This window comes from Bombina bombina, chromosome 12 (assembly GCF_027579735.1).
Source record: "Bombina bombina isolate aBomBom1 chromosome 12, aBomBom1.pri, whole genome shotgun sequence".
NCBI lineage: Eukaryota > Metazoa > Chordata > Amphibia > Anura > Bombinatoridae > Bombina > Bombina bombina.
This window is the reverse complement of record NC_069510.1, coordinates 102821133-102846398: the sequence shown is the minus strand read 5'-3', so window position 1 is coordinate 102846398 and position 25266 is coordinate 102821133. Positions and strand designations below refer to the sequence as shown.

The 25266-nt window shown below is 37.7% G+C and overlaps 1 protein-coding gene across 1 annotated transcript in view; it reads right to left on the bottom strand.

Moving 5' to 3' along the window:
* Positions 1-25266, bottom strand: part of HUWE1 (HECT, UBA and WWE domain containing E3 ubiquitin protein ligase 1) — a 689948-nt gene that overhangs the window by 365170 nt on the left and 299512 nt on the right. Inside the window, exons 24-26 of the mRNA XM_053695471.1 lie at positions 24394-24494; positions 23769-23954; positions 23177-23393 (exon numbers count right to left, since the gene is read on the bottom strand). Of these exons, the coding sequence (XP_053551446.1) occupies positions 23177-23393; positions 23769-23954; positions 24394-24494 (504 nt within the window). The remainder of the gene's footprint in view (positions 1-23176; positions 23394-23768; positions 23955-24393; positions 24495-25266) is intronic.

Below are 25266 nucleotides of genomic sequence, written 5' to 3'. Positions count from 1 at the left end.
AATCTTATTAAATTGATGAATAAAAATGGTTTATTTGTTTTTATAGGTTAAGATTTTGCTAAAATAATTTAAAACTCAACTACAAAGGAATGGAGATAAATCTAGTTCTGAATTCAATCCATATGGATATATGGTGTTAAAATTGAATATGAGCTCAGCTTCTTTTTTTAAAAGACTTAATTCATAGTTGCCCCCTCTCCAATTTTTTTTTACCTTACATATTCCCCAATAAGTGAGGTCAGATAACTTGTTTTTGTGGATTTCCCTGAAATGTTTGTATAATTGGGTATCTAAATTTCCCTTTTTTATATTGCATAAATGTTCCCTTATTCTGTCTCGTAATAACCTAGTGGTTTCTCCTATATAAAACAAATTACATTTATGATAAATTCTTCTTTTGATACTGAGATGGGTATGGATTTTTTCTTTGAACTGTATTGACAAGCCCTACAATACTCTCCCCTAGTGAATTTAAACCTAGATTCCAGAAAAAAACAATAGAAATAGACCTACTAGGTAGACAACTTAAAGGATTTTTTCCTTGCCATCTTTGTAGGGCTTGTCAATACAGTTCAAAGAAAAAATCCATACCCATCTCAGGATCAAAAGAAGAATTTATCATAAAGGATACCATTAGATGCAATAGTAAAGGAGTAGTCTATCTACTAAAATGCTCATGTAATTTGTTTTATATAGGCGAAACCACTAGGTTATTACGAGACAGAATAAGGGAACATTTATGCAATATAAAAAAGGGAAATTTAGATACCCAATTATACAAACATTTCAGGGAAATCCACAAAAACAAGTTATCTGACCTCACTTATTGGGGAATATGTAAGGTAAAACAAAATTGGAGAGGGGGCAACTATGAATTAAGTCTTTTAAAAAAAGAAGCTGAGCTCATATTCAATTTTAACACCATATATCCATATGGATTAAATTCAGAACTAGATTTATCTCCATTCCTTTGTAGTTGAGTTTTAAATTATTTTAGCAAAATCTTAAAATATAAAAACAAATAAACCATTTTTATTCATCAATTTAATAAGATTAATGTAATAAGATTAATTTAATAAGACATTTTAGGACACCATTATAATTAAAATAATTAAAATAATTATATGTTCACAAGCACTTTTCAAAGACTTTGCACTTTATTTAAAAAATTCTGCATTTTAACACAAAAATTTGCACATTATTCTTAAAAAATTAAAAATCAATTAGTTAATTATAAGTTCACAAGCACTTTAGTGAGATAAAAATATTTTTAATACTGAGGAAGTAAATATTAAATCACCCTAATAGAAAGATAGAGTAACGTTTTTTAAAATATGAAATATGAAAATTCAACTATTTATTAAATTAATTGTAGACAAAATTTTGAAATATTAAAAACTAAGGAAAAGTTTAATTTACTAATCCTAATACCACTTTAAGACACAGAAAACTTATTCACCATCCCTTTAACCCAAATTTAAATCAAATTAAATTAATACCTTAAATAATAGTCTATATTGAATTCGATAATAACATTGTTAAAATTCTAGATATCAAATTTAGATTAATGTCAAAATCCATTATCAGGTTATTTTTTAGGCAGAGATTTCCAACTAAAAGAATGTGTTGTCAAGACCTATTGTAAAGATATAAATCAATTTTTAAGAAGACAGAATTCAAATGTAAAAGTGAGAAAACCGGATTATAATATGAGAAAATAAGCGTATCCTGTGTATAACACTATTATCGAGTTGTAAAATAAAGATACGTTTTCCTTCATTTTTTCTTTTCATTTAATTGTATTTTTATTTTTTATTATTTGGGATTAAGTTAAGAAAATACTGTTTCTAATAAGGAATGTCTGTAGTAAGGAAAGCTTAAAGAAAAGAGAGAGCCTAGGTTTTCAACTGAAAAAAACTCGATGAGGATATCCTAAGAGAGCCCAGTGACGTAACTAAAGTCAGGACCAATCAGATAGATGGCGGCATTATTTGAATAGGAAAGCCGAGTAATCACAGTATCTTGAAAAAGCCCGGAACGCGGGTGAAACGCGTAGAAACTGTGAAAGAAAGCTGTATCACAAGGAACCCAATTTAAAAAAAGTTCACTATTGCACTGGTCGGAGCGAAAGAAACTAGTTACCTGTCAGTTACCTGCGTACGAGGAGTACTAAGTGCAGGAATACCGACGGACCCCACACAGACTCACACCTGCGTACACCGGAGTACTAAGAGCAGGTAAAGAAGCCATCGGTTTATAGGAGAGCTTGCGCAAGCTGAAGAAAACCGAAATATTGCACCGCTACATTTACTCAGACTTAAAAAGACCGGTAAGCCCTGAGACTTCAACCGCACTCAATAAGAGGTAAGACCATCCACGAAGCGGGGTTAACATATGAAGCAGGAGGTAAGACCACATATATAGTGGGTCAGATATACCTCACAAAGTGTCACTCAAATTTATTGCAAACAACACACGAGCAAGATTGTCACTCTGCCAAACAGACTTGATTTTTTACGTCCATTTGAGAACTTTGCTACTCTTTCAATTGAACTTTGGTATATATGGATTTTTTGAAACAATATTGTTGCTATGAAAATCTATTCAACAATATAACAAAATCCGTTGTCTCAACATATAGACCACACATCTATGTAATATTTGTGGACATCGTTATTTTACCTAGAAAGACAAAATCATCTGGGCTCTCTCTTTAATATTTCATCAATATTTGATTTTATTTTGTTGAGTCATTATTTAAATATTTTATCTGTAAAGACATATAGCTATAAATTTTATTATTGTTTTTACTCTATAACTGCAATTTAATAAATACTTTGACTGTATAAAAATGCATTTGATATTCAATGAATAGAAATCATCCTTAGTTTACATTCGTTTCCAATAATCTAGTGGAGTGATTTACAATAGGGATATATATTCCTGTAGATATTATATTATTGTTACAGTATATAATCAGTAGGTAACCAAATATAATTTTTTTCTCCTAGTTTTTAATACTTTTTAGCTTTTAGTAGCGCCACTCTCAACTACAAATTATCTTAAAATTCGTGATCAGGAAGGGGGTTACAGAGAGAGGCAAAAGTATTTTAAGTCTAAGCGCTGTTACATATATCTCTGTATATCTGACAAACTCATTTGTCAACAGATAATAGAAGTCAAATTATCAGCTGTCCTTAGTAACGTCCTAGGTTTAAAATGTATTAACTCATTGTTAACAGATAATAGAAGTTAAATTGTTAGTTGTCCTTAGTCAGGAACGTACCGGGTTTTAAATTTATTAAATAAGTAATAAATGGATGTACATTCGAGTCGGTCTGAGATCAAAGGGGCTAAATAAAAGCCTGTATTAGAAATGCGGGTAAATTAGTCTAATCGCCCTTCTAGTGAAGGGTTAATTGGCCCAAACATAGGTTAATGCTGTCTTTATATAGGTAATTGTTCATATTTTATCTATCTGATTCAGCAAAGTAACCCACTGGATTCATTTACATATAACACCGTGACGGTTTTGATATCAGACCGTTTGGTTGCACTGCTACATTATTAATAACTATAGTATACACAGCTATGGTAGTAAGATTGTTATACCAATATAAAAATGGATATGATCCAATTGCAGATCACATAAATTAGCGTATTTCAATCCGCTGCACCATAGCATATAGATGGTAGTAATGTGGCATGTGTTGAGCATAAGTCTTTATACAGGGGTTTTTATTGTAATATTTCTATTAATTCTCAGCTTTAGCATTTAGGCTGGAATCACTCATTCATACCCCACAGCATTATCGTATAAGTTGTGATCACTCATTCATACCATGAGTTGTAGCTAAATGTACATGTGTCTCAGCTAAATTAAGTCTGGCACAACCCAGACTGTAGGCGTATTAACTATAAGTGTGTAATAGACCAGGGCATTCATTCGAATTCCAGATGGCAACAATGTGGCGTGTTTAGGGATTCAGTCACTATACAAAAAGTATTAAACAACATAATTTATGTAAGAACTTACCTGATAAATTAATTTCTTTCATATTGGCAAGCGTCCATGAGCTAGTGACGTATGGGATATACAATCCTACCAGGAGGGGCAAAGTTTCCCAAACCTCAAAATGCCTATAAATACACCCCTCGCCATACCCACAATTCAGTTTTACGAATAGCCAAGCAGTGGGGTGATAAAGAAAGGAGTAAAAAGCATCAACAAAAGAAATTTGGAAATAATTGTGCTTTATACCAAAAAATCATAACCAACATAAAAAGGGTGGGCCTTATGGACTCTTGCCAATATGAAAGAAATTAATTTATCAGGCAAGTTCTTACATAAATTATATTTTCTTTCATGTAATTGGCAAGAGTCCATGAGCTAGTGATGTATGGGATAGCAATACCCAAGAAGTGGAACTCCACGCAAGAGTCACTAGAGAGGGAGGGATAAAAATAAAAACAGCCATTTTCCGCTGAAAAAATAATCCACAACCCCAAAAAATAAGTTTATTCTCATAAATGAAAGAAAAAAACTTAAATCAAAAGCAGAAGAATCAAACTGAAACAGCTGCCTGAAGAACTTTTCTACCAAAAAAGCAAATACATCAAAACGGTAGAATTTAGTAAATGTATGCAAAGAGGACCAAGTTGCCGCTTTGCAAATCTGATCAACTGAAGCTTCATTCTTAAAGGCCCACGAAATGGAGACCGATCTAGTAGAATGAGCTGTAATTCTCTGAGGTGGGGCCTGACCCGACTCCAAATAAGCTTGATTAATCAAAGGCTTCAACCAAGAAGCCAAGGAAATAGCAAAAGCCGTCTGACCTTTCCTAGGACCAGAAAATAAAACAAATAGAATGGAAGTCTTCCTGAAATCTTTAGTAGCTTCCACACAAAAAATCAAAGCTCTTACTACATCCAAAGAATGTAAGGATCTTTCCAAAGAATTCTTAGGATTAGGACACAAGGGACAACAATTTCTCTACTAATGTTAGAATTCACAACCTTAGGTAAAAATTGAAAAGAAGTCAGCAAAACTGACTTATCCTGATGAAACATCAGAAAAGGAGACTCACAAGAAAGAGCAGATAGCTCAGAGATAGCCAAAAGGAACAACACTTTCCAAGAAAGTAGTTTAATGTCCAAAAAATGCATAGACTCAAATGGAGGAGCCTGTAAAGCCTTCAAAACCAAATTAAGACTCCAAGGAGGAGAAATTGATTTAATGACAGGCTTGATACGAACCAAAGTCTGTACAAAACAGTGAATATCAGGAAGTATAGCAATCATTCTGTGAAATAAAACAGAAAGAGCAGAGATTTGTCCCTTCAAGGAACTTGCAGACAAACCCTTATCCAAACCATCCTGAAGAAACTGTAAAATTCTAAGAATTCTAAAAGAATGCCAAGAGAATTTATGAGAAGAACACCATGAAATGTAAGTCTTCCAAACTCTATAATAAATATTTCTAGAGCCAGATTTACGAGCTTGTAACATAGTATTAATCACAGAGTCAGATAAACCTCTATGACTTAGAACTAAGAGTTCAATTTCCATACCATCAAATTTAATGATTTGAGATCCTGATGGAAAAACGGACCTTGAGACAGTAGGTCCGGCCTTAACTGAAGTGGCCAAGGCTGGCAACTGGACATCCGAACCAGATCCGCATACCAAAACCTGTGTGGCCATGCTGGAGCCACCAGCAACACAAATGATTGTTTCATGATGATTTTGGAGATCACTCTTGGAAGGAGAACTAAAGGCGGGAAAATGTAAGCAGGATGATAACACCAAGGAAGTGTCAGTGCATCCACTGCTTCCGCCTGAACATCCCTGGACCTAGACAGGTATCTGGGAAGTTTCTTGTTTAGATGAGAGGCCATGAGATCTATCTCTGGAAGCCCCCACATCTGAACAATCTGAGAAAACACATCTGGATGGAGAGACCATTCCCCTGGATGTAAAGTCTGGCGGCTGAGATAATCCGTATCCCAATTGTCTACACCTGGGATATGCACCGCAGAGATTAGACAGGAGCTGGATTCCGCCCAAGCAAGTATCCGAGATACTTCTTTCATAGCTTGAGAACTGTGAGTCCCACCCTGATGATTGACATATGCCACTGTTGTGATATTGTCCGTCTGAAAACAAATGAACGGTTCTCTCTTTAACAGAGGCCAAAACTGAAGAGCTCTGAGAATTGCACAGAGTTCTAAAATATTTATTGGTAATCTCGCCTCTTGAGATTTCCAAACCCCTTGTGCTGTCAGAGATCCCCAAACAGCTCCCCAACCAGACTCGCATCTGTTGTGATCACAGTCCAGGTTGGCCGAACAAAAGAAGCCCCTTGAACTAAGCGATGGAGATCTATCCACCACGTCAGAGTGTCGTACATTGGGATTTAAGGATATTAATTGTGATATCTTTGTATAATCCCTGCACCATTGGTTCAGCATACAAAGCTGTAGAGGTCTCATGTGAAAACGAGCAAAGGGGATAGTGTCTGATGCTGCAGTGATGAGACCTAAAACTTCCATGCACATAGCCACTGAAGGGAATGACTGAGACTGAAGGTGCCGGCAGGCTGCAACCAATTTTAAACGTCTGTCTGTTAGAGACAGAGTCATGGACACTGAATCTATCTGGAAGCCTAAAAAGGTGACCCTTGTCTGAGGAATCAAGAAACTTTTTGGTAAATTGATCCTCCAACCATGTTTCCGAAGAAACAACACTAGTTTATTTGTGTGAGATTCTGCAGAACGTAAAGACTGAGCTAGTACCAAGATATTGTCCAAATAAGGAAACACAGCAATACCCTATTCTCTGATTACAGAGAGTAGGGCATCTAGAACCTTTGAAAAGATTCTTGGAGCTGTTGCTAGGTCAAGTGGAAGAGCAACAAATTCGTAATGCTTGTCTAGAAAATATAATCTCAGGAACCGATAATGATCTGGATGAATCTGAATATGAAGGTATGCATCCTGCAAGTCTATTGTGGACATATGTCCTTGCTGAACAAAAGGCAGAAAAGTCCTTATAGTCACCATCTGGAAAGTTGGTACTCTTACATAACGATTCAAAATTTTCAGATCCAGAACTGGTCTGAATAAATTTTCCTTCTTTGGGACAATGAATAGCTTTGAATAAAACCCCAAACCTTGTTCCTGAAAAGGAACTGGCATGATTACCCCTGAAGACTCCATGTCTGAAACACACTTCAGGAAAGCCTGAGCTTTTACTGGATTTGCTGGGATACGTGAGAGAAAAAAATCTTCTCACAGGAGGTCTTACTCTGAATCCTATTCGATACCCTTGAGAGACAATGCTCTGAATCCATTGATTTTGGAAAGAATTTATCCAAATATCCTTGAAAAACCTTAATCTGCCCCCTACCAGCTGAGCTGGAATGAGGGCAGCACCTTCATGCATACTTAGGGGCTGACTTTGGTTTCTTAAATGGCTTGGATTTTTTCCAATTTGAGGAAAGCTTCCAATTGGAAACAGATTCCTTGGGGGGAGGATTGAGTTTTTGTTCCTTTTTTTGACGAAAGGAACGAAAACGGTTAGAAGCCTTAGATTTACCCTTAGGTTTTTTATCCTGAGGCAAAAAAACTCCCATTCCCCCAGTGACAGTTGAAATAATAGAATCCAACTGAGAACCAAATAAATTATTACCTTGGAAAGAAAGAGATAGTAATCTAGATTTAGATGTCATATCAGCATTCCAAGATTTAAGCCACAAAGCTCTTCTAGCTAATATAGCTAAAGACATGGATCTAACATCAATTTTGATAATATCAAAAATGGCATCACAAATAAAATGATTAGCATATTGCAGTAAACGAAAAATGCTAGATATGTCAGAACCCAATTCTTGTTGCTCTAAATTCTCCAACCAGAAAGTTGATGCAGCCGCAACATCAGCCAAAGAAATTGCAGGTCTGAGAAGATTACCTGAATATAAATAGGCCTTCCTTAGATAAGATTCAAGCTTCCTATCTAAAGGATCCTTAAAGGAAGTACTATCTTCCATAGGAATAGTGGTACGTTTAGCAAGAGTAGAAATAGCCCCATCAACTTTGGGGATTTTTTCCCAAAACTCTATAGAATTTGCTGGTAAAGGATACAATTTTTTAAACCTTGAAGAAGGAATAAAAGAAGTACCTGGCTTATTCCATTCCTTAGAAATCATAACAGAAATAGCCTCAGGAATAGGAAAAACCCCTGGAGAAACCACAGGAGGTTTAAAAACAGCATTTAAAAGTTTATTAGACTGAACGTCAATAGGACTGGTTACCTCAATATCCAAAGTAATTAACACTTCTTTTAATAAAGAACACATATACTCTATTTTAAATAAGTAGATTTGTCAGTGTCAATGTCTGAGGAAGGATCTTCTGTATCAGACAGATCCTCATCAGAAGAGGATAAATTATTATGTTGTTGGTCATTTGAAATTTCATCAACTGAATGAGAAGTTTTAAAAGACCTTTCACGTTTATTAGAAGGTGGAAATGCAGACAAAGCCTTCTGGATAGAATCAGAAACAAATAATTTAAAATTCATAGGTATATCATGTACATTAGAAGTTGAAGGAACTGCAACTGGCAATGTACTATTACTGATGGACACACTATCCTTGGGGAGAGTAGTGAATACGTTCACACTATCTCTGTGTGATTTTATTAGCCCGAGATGTTCTCCTCTCTATCACACATGTATAGTTAAAACATATATGGTCTGGGTTGTGCCAGACTTAGTATAGCTGACTTACGCGCTCTTATTAGCCGGTAACAGAGTCTGGTAATCCTCCTGAGATTTTACATTACTTCTAGCTACATTCTAGGGTCGCAACTGACTCGCTGATACCGTGTGAATGAAAAGTGATTTGAGTGAACTTGCTAAAACTACGATCAAGTGGAAACAATGTGTTTAATACTTTCTGTATAGTGACTGAAGCCCTAAACACGCCACATTGTTGCCATCTGGAATTCGAATGAATGCCCTGGTCTATTACACACTTATAGTTAATACGCCTACAGTCTGGGTTGTGCCAGACTTAATTTAGCTGAGACACATGTACATTTAGCTACAACTCATGGTATGAATGAGTGATCACAACTTATACGATAATGCTGTGGGGAATGAATGAGTGATTCCAGCCTAAATGCTAAAGCTGAGAATTAATAGAAATATTACAATAAAAACCCCTGTATAAAGACTTATGCTCAACACATGCCACATTACTACCATCTATATGCTATGGTGCAGCATATTGAAATACGCTAATTTATGTGATCTGCAATTGGATCATATCCATTTTTATATTGGTATAACAATCTTACTACCATAGCTGTGTATACTATAGTTATTAACGTAGCAGTGCAACCAAACTGTCTAATATCAAAACCGTCACGGTGTTATATGTAAATTAATCCAGTGGGTTACTTTGCTGAATCAGATATATAAAATATGAACAATTACCTATATAAAGACAGCATTAACCTATGTTTGGGCCAATTAACCTTTCACTAGAAGGGCGATTAGACTAATTTACAAACATTTCTAATACCGGCTTTTATTTAGCCCCTTTGCTCTCAGACCGACTCGAATGTACATCCATTTATTACTTAGTTAATAAATTTAAAACCCGGGACGTTCCTAACTAAGGACAACTGACAATGTAACTTCTATTATCTGTTAACAATGAGTTAATAAATGTTAAACCTGGGACGTTACTAAGGACAGCTGATAATTTGACTTCTATTATCTGTTGACAAATGAGTTTGTCAGGTCACACAGTGGTCGCACAATCACTTTACTAACCACAGTTCAAATGAGGGTCCCTAGCAGACACGCTTATGCTGCTTAATATAAATGTATGATTTTAAATAACACGTTAATATTGTGACTCTAAGATAATATGCAGAACATTCTCTAGCATTACATTTACAGCTTTATGCCATGACATTCAACCCTTCATCATAAAGGGTGATTATACCAATTATTTATATCTGTATATTTATTTGAATTACCAACATGGGCAAGCATTAGCCTCTAGGTTCTCAGATTGATTTGACTGAACATACAATAATCAATAGACCAAGTGACTTCATTTGGATATAAACTGTAAATTATGTTTCACAGCATCATGGTGATTATTTGATCTGTGTTACTAGTTATTCATATAACACTTCAATCACTGTTGATTTATAATATGACCAATTTGACATCTGTTTAATTAGTGTATGAATAACACTAACATTTATATTTCACTTGAGATCAATACACCCAATCTATATATTATTTTTGTAAGTTAACTCTGTGGATTCCTCATCTCTGACCGGAACTTTGAAGTCATTGCTACATTTTACAGAGCCATCAGCTGAATTATTTATTTAATCCTATACTATTGGGAAAACATTTTTTCCCCTATTTAACATTGTGTGTGAATCACAGGAACACTATTAGATCACTACTAATGTGAATATATATAGGCTGAATCCTATTTAGTGATCTAATTCATTCAGCACATCTAGTAATTATACCGGTGCAATTTTTATCCTGTATGTCACTTAACCAAACAATTTTGTTTATTTAGCTTTATTAATAAAAGTTATATTTTATTTATCCTGTTTGTGTAATTCTACCCTTTAGTCAGGGCCCAGAGTGCTATATATGCATACTTTTGAAACATGGTTACTCTCTCAACCATTTTCCTATGTGCCAGTATTATAATATTTATGCATGAGCACCATTTCCTTTTCACATTGGGACCAACTATTTATTTATCCCTAACTTATTCAACAAAGAAAAGCCTGAGTAGTGCCATTTTTCAATTAGTGTAGTATGGCACCGCCATTATCCTGAGAGATACAAGGCTCAGAAGGGAAATCTTTGTCCTTGGACAACAATGTTTTATTTAAGCATGTGGAACAAAAAGAAAATGTATGCTTACCTGATAAATGTATTTCTTTGACACGATGAGTCCAACGGATCAACTAATTACCTATTGGGGAATACCTCTCCTGCCCTGCAGGAGGTGGCAAAGAGCACCACAGCAAAGCTATTTAATATCACTTCCCTTCCCACCCAACCCAGTCCTTCGACCGAAGTAAAGGAGAGAAAGGAAGTAACAAGGTGCAGAGATGTCTGAAGTTTATAACCACCAACAACCTGTCTACTCAAAAACAGGGCGGGCCGTGGACTCGTGTCAAAAAAAGAAATACATTTATCAGGTAAGCATAAATTTTCTTTTCTTTTTAATGACACGAGTCCACGGATCATCTAATTACTATTGGGAATCAATACCCAAGCTACAGTATACAGATGATTTAGGAAGGACAAGACCGGGAACCTAAACTGAAGGCACCACTGCTTGAAGAACCTTTTTCCCAAAAGCAGCCTCAGCCGAGGCAAAAGTGTAAAATTTGTAGAACTTTGAAAAAGTGTGGAGAGAGGACCAAGTAGCAGCCTTGCAAATCTGTTCCACAGAAGCTTCATTCTTGAATGTCCATGAAGACAGCCCAAGCAACAGCCCTCGGGGAATGAGCCGTAACACTCTTCAGCCAAAAAGAAAGAAGTAGCCGTAGCTTTCAGTCCCTTACGTTTTCCTAAGAAAACCACAAAGCAGAAGACTGACGAAATTCCTTAGTCGCCTCCATCAAAAAGAAAATTTATGCTTACCTGAAAAATTTCTTTTTTGACACAATGAGTCCACAGATCTTAATAACTAATGGGATATTAACTTCCTGGTCAGCAGGAGGAGGCAAAGAGCACCACAGCAGAGCTGTTAAATAGCTCCTCCATTCCCTCTCACTCCAGTCATTCAACCAAAGTTAAGAAGAGAAAGGAAAAGCCAAGGTGCAGAGTAGGGCTGCAACAACAAATCGGTAAGTTTGATCATAAAAATAGTTGTCATCAATCAGGTGGTCATCAATCAGGTGGTCATCAATCAGGTGGTCATCAATCAGGTGGTCATCAATCAGGTGGTCATCAATCAGGTGGTCATCAATCAGGTGGTCATCAATCAGGTGGTCATCAATCAGGTGGTCATCAATCAGGTGGTCATCAATCAGGTGGTCATCAATCAGGTGGTCATCAATCAGGTGGTCATCAATCAGGTGGTCATCAATCAGGTGGTCATCAATCAGGTGGTCATCAATCAGGTGGTCATCAATCAGGTGGTCATCAATCAGGTGGTCATCAATCAGGTGGTCATCAATCAGGTGGTCATCAATCAGGTGGTCATCAATCAGGTGGTCATCAATCAGGTGGTCATCAATCAGGTGGTCATCAATCAGGTGGTCATCAATCAGGTGGTCATCAATCAGGTGGTCATCAATCAGGTGGTCATCAATCAGGTGGTCATCAATCAGGTGGTCATCAATCAGGTGGTCATCAATCAGGTGGTCATCAATCAGGTGGTCATCAATCAGGTGGTCATCAATCAGGTGGTCATCAATCAGGTGGTCATCAATCAGGTGGTCATCAATCAGGTGGTCATCAATCAGGTGGTCATCAATCAGGTGGTCATCAATCAGGTGGTCATCAATCAGGTGGTCATCAATCAGGTGGTCATCAATCAGGTGGTCATCAATCAGGTGGTCATCAATCAGGTGGTCATCAATCAGGTGGTCATCAATCAGGTGGTCATCAATCAGGTGGTCATCAATCAGGTGGTCATCAATCAGGTGGTCATCAATCAGGTGGTCATCAATCAGGTGGTCATCAATCAGGTGGTCATCAATCAGGTGGTCATCAATCAGGTGGTCATCAATCAGGTGGTCATCAATCAGGTGGTCATCAATCAGGTGGTCATCAATCAGGTGGTCATCAATCAGGTGGTCATCAATCAGGTGGTCATCAATCAGGTGGTCATCAATCAGGTGGTCATCAATCAGGTGGTCATCAATCAGGTGGTCATCAATCAGGTGGTCAGTTGCACAGCACCAGCTGCTTTGATCTGATGATCTACTGCAACTAAGATTGTGCAATAATCATCCGATTAATCTGATAGAAAAAAAAAAAAAATTTTTTTTTTTTGCACAATACCATGTGCAGGAGTTCATCGGATTCAAGCAGCTGGTGCTGTGCAATTAACCAACTTATCGCTGACCACCTAATTGATGAGATTCTTTGACAACTATTTTTATGATCAATCTTACCGATTAGTTGTTGCAGCCCTAGTGCAGAGGTGTCTGAAGTTTACAATAACCCACAACCTGTCTAAAAGAACAGGGCGGGCCGTGGACTCATCGTGTCAAAAAAGAAATACATTTATCAGGTAAGCATAAATTTTCTTTTTTAAGACACGATGAGTCCACGGATCATCTTAATTACTAATGGGATTTAATACCCAAGCACACAGATGATACGGGAGGGACAAGACAGGGAACATAAACGAAAGGCACCACTGCTTGAAGAACCTAACTCCCAAAAGTGGCCTCAGCCAAGGCAAAAGTGACAAATTTGTAGAACTTTGAAAAAAAGTGTGGAGAGGACCAAGTTGCAGCCTTGCAAATCTAATCCACAGAAGCTTAATTTTTGAACACCCAAGAGGAAGCAACAGCCCTAGTGGAATGAGCCGTAACTCTCTCGGGAGGCTGTTGTCCAGCAGTCTCATATGCATAACGTATGATACTCTTCAGCCAAAAAGAAAGAGAAGTAGCCGTAGCTTTCTGTCCCTTACATTTTCCAGAGAAAAAACACAAAGAAGACTGACTAAAGTCCTTAGTTGCCTGTAAGGAAAACTTTAAAGCACAGACCACGTCCAAATTGCACAGAAGTCTTTCCGTCTGAGAAGAAGGATTAGGAGACAAGGAAGAAACCACAATCTCCTGATTAATGTTCCGATCAGAAAACAACCTTAGGAAGAATCCTAGATGAGTATGTAAAACTACCTTATCTGAATGAAAAAAGGTAAAGCGAATTGTATTGCAACGCCGAGAGCTCAGACACTCTTCGAGCTGAAGAAATAGCAACAAGAAATAAAACTTTCCAAGATAAGTTAATATCTAAGGAATGCATAGTCTCAAACGGAACCCCTTGAAGAACTTTGAGAACTAAATAAAGACTCCATGGAGGAGTAACTGGTTTGAACACAGGCCTGATCCTGACCAAGGCCTGACAAAAAGATTGTACCTCTGGAACATCTGCCAGACGTTTGTGTAACAAAATGGATAAGGCAGAGATTTGACCCTTTATGGAACTTGTCGATAACCCTTTCTCCAAACCCTCTTGGAAAAAAATAACATTCTAGGAATCCTAACTCTACTCCATGAGTAGCCCTTGCACTCACACCAATAGAGATATTTATGCCATATCTTATGATAAATCTTTCTAGTTACAGGCTTACGAGCCTGAATCATGGTCTCAATGACCGGATTCAGAAAAGCCCCGCTTGGATAAAATTAAGTGTTCAATCTCCAAGCAGTCAGCTTCAGAGAAACTAGATTTGGGTGAAGGAAAAGCCCTTGAATTAGAAGGTTTTTCCAAAACGGAAGTCTCCCAGGTGGCAGAGATGACATGTCCACCAGATCTGCATACCAAATCCTGCAAGGCCAAGCTGCTGCAATGAGGATCACCGATGCCCTCTCCTGCTTAATTCGAGCAATTACCCGAGGAAGAAGAGCAAACAGAGGAAATAGCTATGCTAGACTGAAGGTCCATGGAAACCGCCAGAACATCTATCAGTTCCGTCTGGGGGTCCCTGGACCTCGACCCGTATCTCGGTAGCTTGGCATGCTCGGGATGCCATGAGATCGGCTGACCCCACTTGATCATAGTTTAACATTTGTCAATAAACTCTTGAACAGCAAGAGTCTTAGAAGGAATAGGCTCAGCATAAAGTGGCAATTTTTAATTAAAAATTATTAAATGAAAAATGTTACTGTCTCTTTAAAATTTAAAATGTAAAGTTTATTTTTCGCACATAATCACTGTAGAACCTAGCTACCCTTCAGGTAAACCCTGTTGACGTGCCCATCTGTCTCTCTAATACCCAAAAATATATTCTATTTGGGTGCATAACGACAGATAACAAAAAAGCCTAACTGCTTTAAAGAAAAAAGACCAGAACATATGTTCTACAATAAAATCCGGACCGTGTTTAACAGTTACTCTTGTTGTAACAGTTGATTGTGAATAACTCCTGCACAATATAAAGCTAGTGAGCAACCCTCTTTAGTTGGATTATTTTCTTCTATTGCCCCCTTTGTAGGACCGCAACGCATGTAACGCTGCATGGTCCCATTTAACAAAAAACACAGTGTTAAACAGGTTCCGATGCCGGAGCAGCAATAGAGAAGAACGCGCAGTCCAAAAGAACTGGCTTCACACGAAGCTCCGCCCATCGTGGGTGTAACCAACATGTAGCTCCCTGTCGCCATTAAGTTATAACAACTGCGCCGCCGGGAGCTAAGCTAACTGAGCTTTCCTAACCTGGAGGCAACTGTGGTTACTGCCTCCTGTCAAGGTATTTGAAATATTATTAGATTATATACACAGGTATACCAATTATTATTTAATGGTGATGTGGCTGTGTACATAAAATAATTCACTTTATTTGAAAAACTCCCTCTCTCACTCAACAGAAGACAGTTGGCCTAGTTAATCTGACTGTCATTTCAAAGAAAGACAAATTGTTACAAAAGAAATGTCCATGTTTATTTTGTATATCAAATCTTGGATCAAACATGAAGTTTCCCTTTCTTGATTAACAGAACATCTGAGAGCAAGATTGTCAGATAGATGACCCCATACAGTGAATGGGGACGAGATGTCTGGAATCTTTCTTTGAGGCCTGATGAGATTCGTAGGAAGAGAAGAAATGACTATCACCTATGTGTAAATTATCTCCTGTGCAGTTTCCCATGTACAGAGAACAGACAAATTGGCATTTAAAGTCTCTGTGTAACAAAGAAAAAGAAAAAATAAATCTTTCAAAAGAAATATCTTCATGTAGTCAAGATAATCAAATGAATATATATATATATATATATATATATATATATATCCTATATTATAAAAGGCCAAGTGTGTTTGTCTGAAGCCGTCATGCGAGCAAAAGAGGGCAAGAGAGAGCGAGCAAAAGAGGGCGAGAGAGCGAGCAAAAGAGGGCGAGAGAGCGAGCAAAAGAGGGCGAGAGAGCGAGCAAAAGAGGGCGAGAGAGCGAGCAAAAGAGGGCGAGAGAGCGAGCAAAAGAGGGCGAGAGGGCGAGCAAAAGAGGGCGAGAGGGCGAGCAAAAGAGGGCGAGAGGGCGAGCAAAAGAGGGCGAGAGGGCGAGCAAAAGAGGGCGAGAGGGCGAGCAAAAGAGGGCGAGAGGGCGAGCAAAAGAGGGCGAGAGGGCGAGCAAAAGAGGGCGAGAGAGCGAGCAAAAGAGGGCGAGAGAGCGAGCAAAAGAGGGCGAGAGAGCGAGCAAAAGAGGGCGAGAGAGCGAGCAAAAGAGGGCGAGAGAGCGAGCACAAGAGGGCGAGAGAGCGAGCACAAGAGGGGGAGAGAGCGAGCACAAGAGGGGGAGAGAGAGAGCACAAGAGGGGGAGAGAGAGAGCACAAGAGGGGGGAGAGAGCACAAGAGGGGGGAGAGAGCACAAGAGGGGGGAGCGCAAAAAAGGGGAGAGAGCGCAAAAAAGGGGAGAGAGCGCAAAAAAGGGGAGAGAGCGCAAAAAAGGGGAGAGAGCGCAAAAAAGGGGAGAGAGAGCAAAAAAGGGGAGAGAGAGCAAAAAAGGGGAGAGAGAGCAAAAAAGGGGAGAGAGAGCAAAAAAGGGGAGAGAGAGCAAAAAAGGGGAGAGAGAGCAAAAAAGGGGAGAGAGAGCAAAAAAGGGGAGAGAGAGCAAAAAAGGGGAGAGAGAGCAAAAAAGGGGAGAGAGAGAGAGCAAAAAAGGGGAGAGAGAGAGAGCAAAAAAGGGGGGAGAGAGAGCAAAAAAGGGGAGAGAGAGAGCAAAAAAGGGGAGAGAGAGAGAGCAAAAAAGGGGAGAGAGAGAGCAAAAAAGGAGAGAGCAAAAGAGGGGGGAGAGAGAGAAAAAGAGGGGGGAGAGAGAGAAAAAGAGGGGGGAGAGTGCAAAATAAGGGGGAGAGAGAGAACTCAAAAGAGAGGGGGGGGGGAAGAGAGAGCGCAAAAGAGAGGGGGGAAGAGAGAGGGAGCAAGGGTTGGAACCGCGGTACCTAAAAAATTGGCCCGTGTACACAGGCTTTAGGACTAGTATATATATATATATATATATATATATATATATATATATATATATATATATATATATATATATATATATATATATATATATATATATATATATTTTTTTTTTTTTTTTTTTCAAACATATATATGAATATAGAAATTTGGGAGATTGTCTAATTTTCTAATATTGCATGAGTATTTGCTAAGCTTGATGGGTGACTATTTTAGTCGGTCTAAAATGTTTAACTGTGTTAGAGTAATAACCTCTGTATCTCTATTTTTCAGACATATAATAACAAGATGTCCTATGAATATGGACCATAGACAAGATTCATGCATTCAGGATTTATTAGAAATATGAAATATATTATATTCATGTTGGGATGCAGTACTGAATATGAAATATGCTGTGGTTTTTATATGAGTGGGAAAAAAAATGCTATTTTTAAATGTATTTTAAGCTAATCAGTTAGCAGTATGAATTACTTTGATATAATATAATGTTAAAAAAAATAATGTGTTTGGTATTGGGGTAATCAGAAAAAGGATATGATACTACCCCATCTATAATTAATATTATAAGTGATTAATGCAATGTTAAAGTATTGTTTAAATGATCATTACATAGGGAGATATTTAAGATGTAGCAAAGATGAATGTTAGGACTGTATAGCTGTTTGTCTGCTGCCCTCGATGGCCAAAATACAGTATTGCAGCCAGAAGGCTTTTGGCTGTTAAAAATGAAATTTCCCAGGGCGAATCCGATAAGATCTCCCAGGTATCCAATGAAAAGGGACAAGCTAGCAGGGCCAATCCAAGACAAGCTTCCGTTGTGCATTTCCAATCTCACCAATGATGGTACTGAACAAAAAAGGGGTGGGGTAATATCACATGATTTAACCCCAAGCATAGAGAGAAAAAGAGGAGGCTGGCTAACTCTTGCTAACTTTTGGCTAAACTTTGGCTGGTAAACTGTTTTGCTGAAACCCTGGACGAATAACTGCTGCAGTTATTATAAGCAAATGGCTACTTTTTATTCTCCCTATGCAACAAAACTCCAATTTTGGTATTCTGAGGTGAGATTGGACCTGTTAAGAAATATTGGAAACAGGATATCAATTTGTTTATTTTTGGTAAAGTATAAAAAAAAAAAGGTTGCTAATTACGAGTAAATATCTAAAACAAAATATATGCATAGTCACTGCAGTTAAATTACAACTGATATATTTAAAGAGCATATTTATATTTTAGAATTATATTCATAGTCCTGAGTAGTTTTAAGAATGTTTTAAATATTTTGCATACAAAAAGGCAAACATCCATTGTTGCTGCAGTTAACAGACTTAAAGGAATAAATTGTATTTTAAAACTTGTATTTCATAGCCTGCATATTTTAAACAAGTCTTTAGTGTTAAGTAGTTTGTCTTTGCAAATATAGATTTATAACTCAGAATTGGTTTTAATTGTAAGTAACTAAGAATTTAATTCAGCTTAGATAAATTAGCATAGAGTTTGGTTATTGGCACAAATATATACAACTTCTGATGTTTTAAATTGGAATTATATAAGATAAATTGTGGCTAAATAGCTGATTGTATTCCTGAATGTTTAGTGGCTTATATTTTAGTCTCATTGTGATATTTTAAATGCAACTCTGATTTGGGAGGCTATTGTGAATAAGGCAACTTTTATGAACTTTGCATAGCATATTTTAATAGTTTTTAAACGTGTATAGTATTGATTGATTTTCTTGTTCCTACAAATATATTTTAATGTGTCTATAAATATTAACTAATAAAGAAAATTCAGGAATTTATATTAATTTTATGGTTTCTAGTATATGCATATTGATTGAGGGTTTATTTTAAAGAATTATTAATAATATTGTGTTATAACCCGGCCATATACTGACACTCCCTGAAGGAGGAAAAACTGTTCCCCAGTGTTAAACAGACTCCGATACCGGAGCAGCGTTATAGAAAGAGCCGAAACTCCGCCCATCGCGGGCGTAACCAACATGAAGCTCCCGGTCGCCATTAAGTTATAACAACTGCGCCACCGGGAGCCAAACTAACTGAGCCTTCATAAGTTGGGGACAAATGTGGCTACTGCCTCCCTGTAGGAGGAAAACTAGTCGCCTGAAGTTTAGCCAAAATACTGTGCAAAAACAATATCACCTTCCCACTGAGTCTTTTACCTCAGCCTAAGGAAATGTCCCCCAAGTTAAAAGCAATCTCCTTAGCCCCAGTGCCTGCAAATAAGTTGCTGTCACAGAATTTCCCTCCTTTTAAATGTAGAAGTAATCAAAGTGCTCCACTTCTATGCAATCTATATTATGGATAAAAATATCCCATTAAAGGGATATTAAAGAGCGCTGATGTTAGTAATGGAAAACAATATACAATTTAAAACTAGATATTATACTTTGGATATAGTAGATCAGGTCTACCGTATTAGTCCTGTTTATTGTCCATATAGTGGTAAATAGGGGATAAAGATGTCCTCTTGTAAGAGATGGTGATGAATCAGGCTGCTCCTCTTGATCCCAGAGAGTATGGAACAACTGTAGAAGAAGAATAGAAAGAGGGCGCCACAATAGCGTGATATCGTCTGGAATGCAGGTACAGATATATGTAGATATTATGCTTACCAGATGGTGTGGCACTGTGCTGTGACCAGTGCAAGAGAGCAGGCTAGCACTTAACAGTGGCTAGTACACTGTAGGAGCCAGGCTCCAAAGGCACTTGTTCTAGTTGCAACTTGGTATCTATCTCCTGCTATCTGGACTTCAGGTTCTGCAGAGGAGTGATCTTATGTGTGTTGTTCAATAGGCATATATGAACCACAACACAGACAACTTCAAATAAAAAAATTGACTTTTATTTTATGACGCGTTTCTCAACCTGCAAGGGTTGTTTCATCAGATAAAAAGTGAAACTTCACTTTTTATCTGATGAAACAACCCTTGCAGGTTGAGAAACGCTTCATAAAATAAAAGTCAATTTTTTTATTTGAAGTTGTCTGTGTTGTGGTTCATATATGCCTATTGAACAACACACATAAGATCACTCCTCTGCAGAACCTGAAGTCCAGATAGCAGGAGATAGATACCAAGTTGCAACTAGAACAAGTGCCTTTGGAGCCTGGCTCCTACAGTGTACTAGCCACTGTTAAGTGCTAGCCTGCTCTCTTGCACTGGTCACAGCACAGTGCCACACCATCTGGTAAGCATAATATCTACATATATCTGTACCTGCATTCCAGACGATATCACGCTATTGTGGCGCCCTCTTTCTAATCTATATTATGGACCCAGATACAAAAGTCAGCACTTAGCTTGAACTCTGCCCGACAGCAGGGCAGTCCAGCAGGTTTAAGAGGTCCTCTCCCTCCCATAGCCCTGTGGAGAAAGATAAAGCCTGAGTAATCTTGCTTAGGCTATCAGGATTAGGGCTGCATAAATGTATGGGAGGCGCAGTGAGAATTATGTCCCACAAGTTCCCATTGCTCTAAAGTCACCAAAAGCTCTACTGAAGAGACTGATATGGACTACGGCTACACCCTAGAACAAAGCAGCACAATCTTGCACTACTTTAAAAATAATAAACTCTTGATTGAAGAATCTATTCTAACACCTCACTTAACCTCTTCCTATCACTAATGTAGGCAAAGAGAATGACTGGAGTGGGAGGGAAGGGAGGAGCTATTTAACAGCTCTGCTGTGGTGCTCTTTGCCTCCTCCTGCTGACCAGGAGGTGAATATCCCATTAGTAATTAAGATGATCCGTGGACTCGTGTCTTAAAAAAAAAAAAAAAGAGAGTTTGGTTGTTCATTTCTGAGCATATGACCTGCAGATCCAAGAGGTTCAGACAATTCTCAACAGCTCCAAGCAATCAGAATAAAAGAATATAGGAGGCCAAATATAAACGTGGTGATCATACAAAATAGCAGTAGTGGCTAAAAATAGGAAAGGAGTTTAACTGTATCTGGGACCACATTTTCCCAAGTAACTTTAGTAAATATGAGAAATATATTAGTTTACATTTTGACCCACAAACAAGGACAAAGCATCTAGGGGACAATTTCTTTTGCTACTTTTGGCACTGCATTAACCCCAAACTCTCTTGTGATCTCACTTCCAAAACAGTTGTGTTTAGTCCCAAGCGGCAACCCTCAGAAACTTTAAAGGGACACTAAACATCTTGAGATTTTAATGTGTGCTTATGCATAGTAAAAACTTTGCAATATACTATCATTATTCATTTTACTGCTTTTCCTATCATTTAGATATTAAAATTCAGCAATTTTTAATTCTCAGAACATAAAATGAACCTGTGGGCTTCTCAGGGTTGACCCTAATTGGCTCCAACAGCTAAGAACTGGAAAACAATGTACTATATACCAACGTTATGAATGCAGCTAGCCTTGTCAGCTGTAGACTAAAGCCCTGATTGGCTACTGAAAATGAGCAGTGGTAGGTGGTGATAGGCTATTGAAAAATTGTTGCAGAAAACAAGATGTTAATTTGGTTTTCAAAATGTTTAGCCTTGGCTGATGTTATTCAAGATGTTTACTGTCTCTTTAAGTTGTTCTTCAGCTTCTCATGCTTGAGTACCCATCCCATATGAAAGTGCTCTGTGCTTGTTTGAATCTAAATATCAACTCAAATTTAAAATGTAACCATTTGCATTACTAGTTCATTCTACAACCTTCAGTGTTCTCCTTAAGACCTTATAAGCTCGTGCAACGCCGGTTGATTTTACTGACCACCTGGCTAAAATTCTAGCCAATATTAAAGGGACATGAAACCCAAAACATTTCTTTCATGATTCAGATAGAGAAAACAATTTTAAACAACTTTCTATCTGAATCATGAAAGAAATGTTTTGGGTTTCATGTCCCTTTAATATTGGCTAAAATTTTAGCCAGGTGGTCAGTAAAATCAGCCGGGCGTTGCACGTGCTTATAAGGTCTTAGGGAGAACACTGAAGGTTGTAGAAGGAGCTGGTAATGCAAATGGTTACATTTTAAATTTGAGTTGATATTTAGATTCAAACAAATTAGATAACAGAAGTAAATTAGAAAGTTGTTTAAAGTTGTTTTCTCTAATTTACTTCTATTATCTAATTTGTTTTAATATCTTGGTATCATTTGTTAAAGGAGCAGCAATGCACTACTGCTTTCTAACTGCTCACATGGGTGAGCCAATAACTATCGTTATATATCAGCAGCCACCAATCAGCAGCTAGAACATAGGTTTTCTGCTGCTCCTTATCTTACCTAGATAAACCTTTCAGCAAAGGATAGGAGAAGGAAGCAGATTAAATAATAGCAGTAAATTGGAAAGTTGTTAAAAATTGTATGCTGTCTAAATCCTGAAAGAAAATTTTTGGGTTTCAAGTCTCTAAGTTAAAATTAGCCAGTATTAAAAATGTTACATTTTATTGCACAAATTATCAAATAAATGTATTTTAAAATGATGCAATTAATTTGTGCTTTGAATAGCTGAAAACATAATATTACACAGCCCCAATTGGCTTATTTATAATGCCACACAGCTGGCAAAAAATTATGTGGAGAAAACTACATTATTGTAATTTAGCCCAACAATTGTGTGACTGCTTTAGTTGCATAGGGGATCTTAATTCAAAACATATTCCAATGTTTACTAACTGATTTGTGCTGGTTTATTATAGTTTTAAAAGGTACTATGATTTATTTATTTTGACACCCAGCTGGTAATTATCCCTATACAGATAAAGTCAAAAGTGCACTGAAGGCCTATTCCATTAGCAGAGAGGAGGTGCACTACTTGTGTGCTGCCAGCTCTGTGCCATTTTAAAGCTAGATGTGTATTCCTCCGGAACTCAAAAAAAAAACAACAACAAAAAACATTTAGCCCTGGGTCATCTCCTGGTGCTCAAAATTATTTAATATAGGTCTTTACATTAACATAATTAATTTGCGAATAGCTCAAAACTCACCTAAACCTGGGTGTAGGGGTGTAAGGAGGTGGCTGCCAAGAGAGCCCTTTGGTGAGCAATTTGGTCAAAGCGGAAGCTGTTGAGCGAGCAGCTGGTGTAGGGGCTGTGGTGGTGCTGGCTGCATGGTGACTTCTCCTCTGTCGGACAGGAGACCCCACACACAGTTTTACAAGCAGTCCAAACAGCTCTGCCAATGCCCGGCCCAACCTTGAGGAAGCTGCAAGACAGATAAAAAAACTCCATAAAGGGAATTAAACTTTGTTCATGTTTTAATTACAAAAATAAAGAAAAGCACCAAATGTCCAACTATAAGATCTCCTGCTACAATCTAAGTTTAAATTTGCAGTTTTGTAAAATAACGCAGACTGGGAAATGTTGACATGTAATGAAAGAAAACCGTTTGTATGAACTTGTGCTTCATGACATAAAATGTGTTTCATTGCAAGTATCTGAGAAGAGGCAGAATGTAGACATGTTTGACCCAAAATCCCCTTGTTCAAAGACCAATATTTTTTGCAAGAACATTTTTATTTACTAGCACTATCATTGACTATAAATAGATATTACTCTATCCTTATAACCTCAAACTTACCAGACAGTAAGGGTTTAATCTGCTTGATCCTGGCTGCCATAGCTGGGGTGATTTTAGGTTTGCCCTTTGGGTCAGAGGTGCTGGGTTCATCAGTTTCCATAGGTGCCAAGGTATCTCCATCTAGCCCAATACCTTCCAGAAGGCCGGTGGCTTCTTCACTAGCAGATGCCCCTTCTGCTTCCCCTTCTAGAATATAAAGTTTAGTAACATTATAAACACTAGAGAAAAGATACAAATATTGATGTATTCAGTGCACAGATCAGTATGAAAATGAATATGTAGATTTATATTTTAAAATTATATTGATTGTTTAAATATTAAAGGAATGAGTGGTTTAAGTCTTTATAACATAATGAGCACCACTATGTTATAACCCAGGTTTCCACACACAAAAAAAAAAATATCTGCTGAAACCAATTGGGAACAGAAAGTTCAAAACTTTCAGAATTAAATTACTAGAAAAAAGGACAAAATAAGGAAAGCATGTTGCAAAGTTTTACAACATTTTTATGTCTGTTTATACTGTGTAGCATGGGAGTCTGGTCTAAGGTTAATTTTGCCAGAATACACAGTTCTAATCTTTGACTACAAAATGATATAGGCAGATGTGCTCTGTAAAACGTACCTGGCCTCTTGGCTCCTTGGACCATGGAACTCGCTGCTTTCTCTTCCTTTGGAGCCAGTTTCTGCATATCAGCCTGGCCAAACTCACATCCAGGTGGCAAACTACAACCAAAAATTTAGAAGGTGATCATTAGACTAATACAGATACAAGGCGACCAGAGAACATGAGTGGTAAAATGTAATTAACGTCTAAGGAAAAGAAAATGGATTTGAATTTAACCTTCAGAGTTGAGCCATTCTGCACCCCTGCACTAGAGCTACTTTTAGCCATGTAATCCTCAATGTATTTATGTACATATTTCAACTTTTTTTCCTGTAATGTGCCCTCTTTATTTAGCAGACTAATCATTTCTCAAAAATAACTTTCTTTCCAATGGCATGGAGAATCCAAAAATTCATTCTAATTACTAGTGGGAATTCAATTCCTGACCACCAGGAGGCGGCAAAGAACACCCCAGCAAAGCTTTAAGAATCCTCACACTCCCCACAATCCCAGTCATTCTTTGCCTTGTACATCAGGAGGAAGTGCAAAGGTGGTGTCTGAAGATATTTAATCCTTTAATAGGTAGTTTCCCTGCAAGCAAGGATTGGAGCAATGCTGTGTCCACGTAATCCTCTTTAGTAAGAGTTGTGGTGGCTTTTAGCAGTTTGAAGTCGGTGGGGTAGTCCTTGATTCTATTCCAACATTTATGCTAACCTCTAAACAGAAAAACAAAATGTATGCTTACCTGATAAATTGCTTTCTTTCCGGACATGGGGAGTCCACAACGTCATTCCAATTACTAGTGGGATATTCACTTCTGGCCAGCAGGATGAGGCAAAGAGCACCCCAGCAGAGCTGTTAAGTGTCACTTCCCTTACCCATAACCCCCAG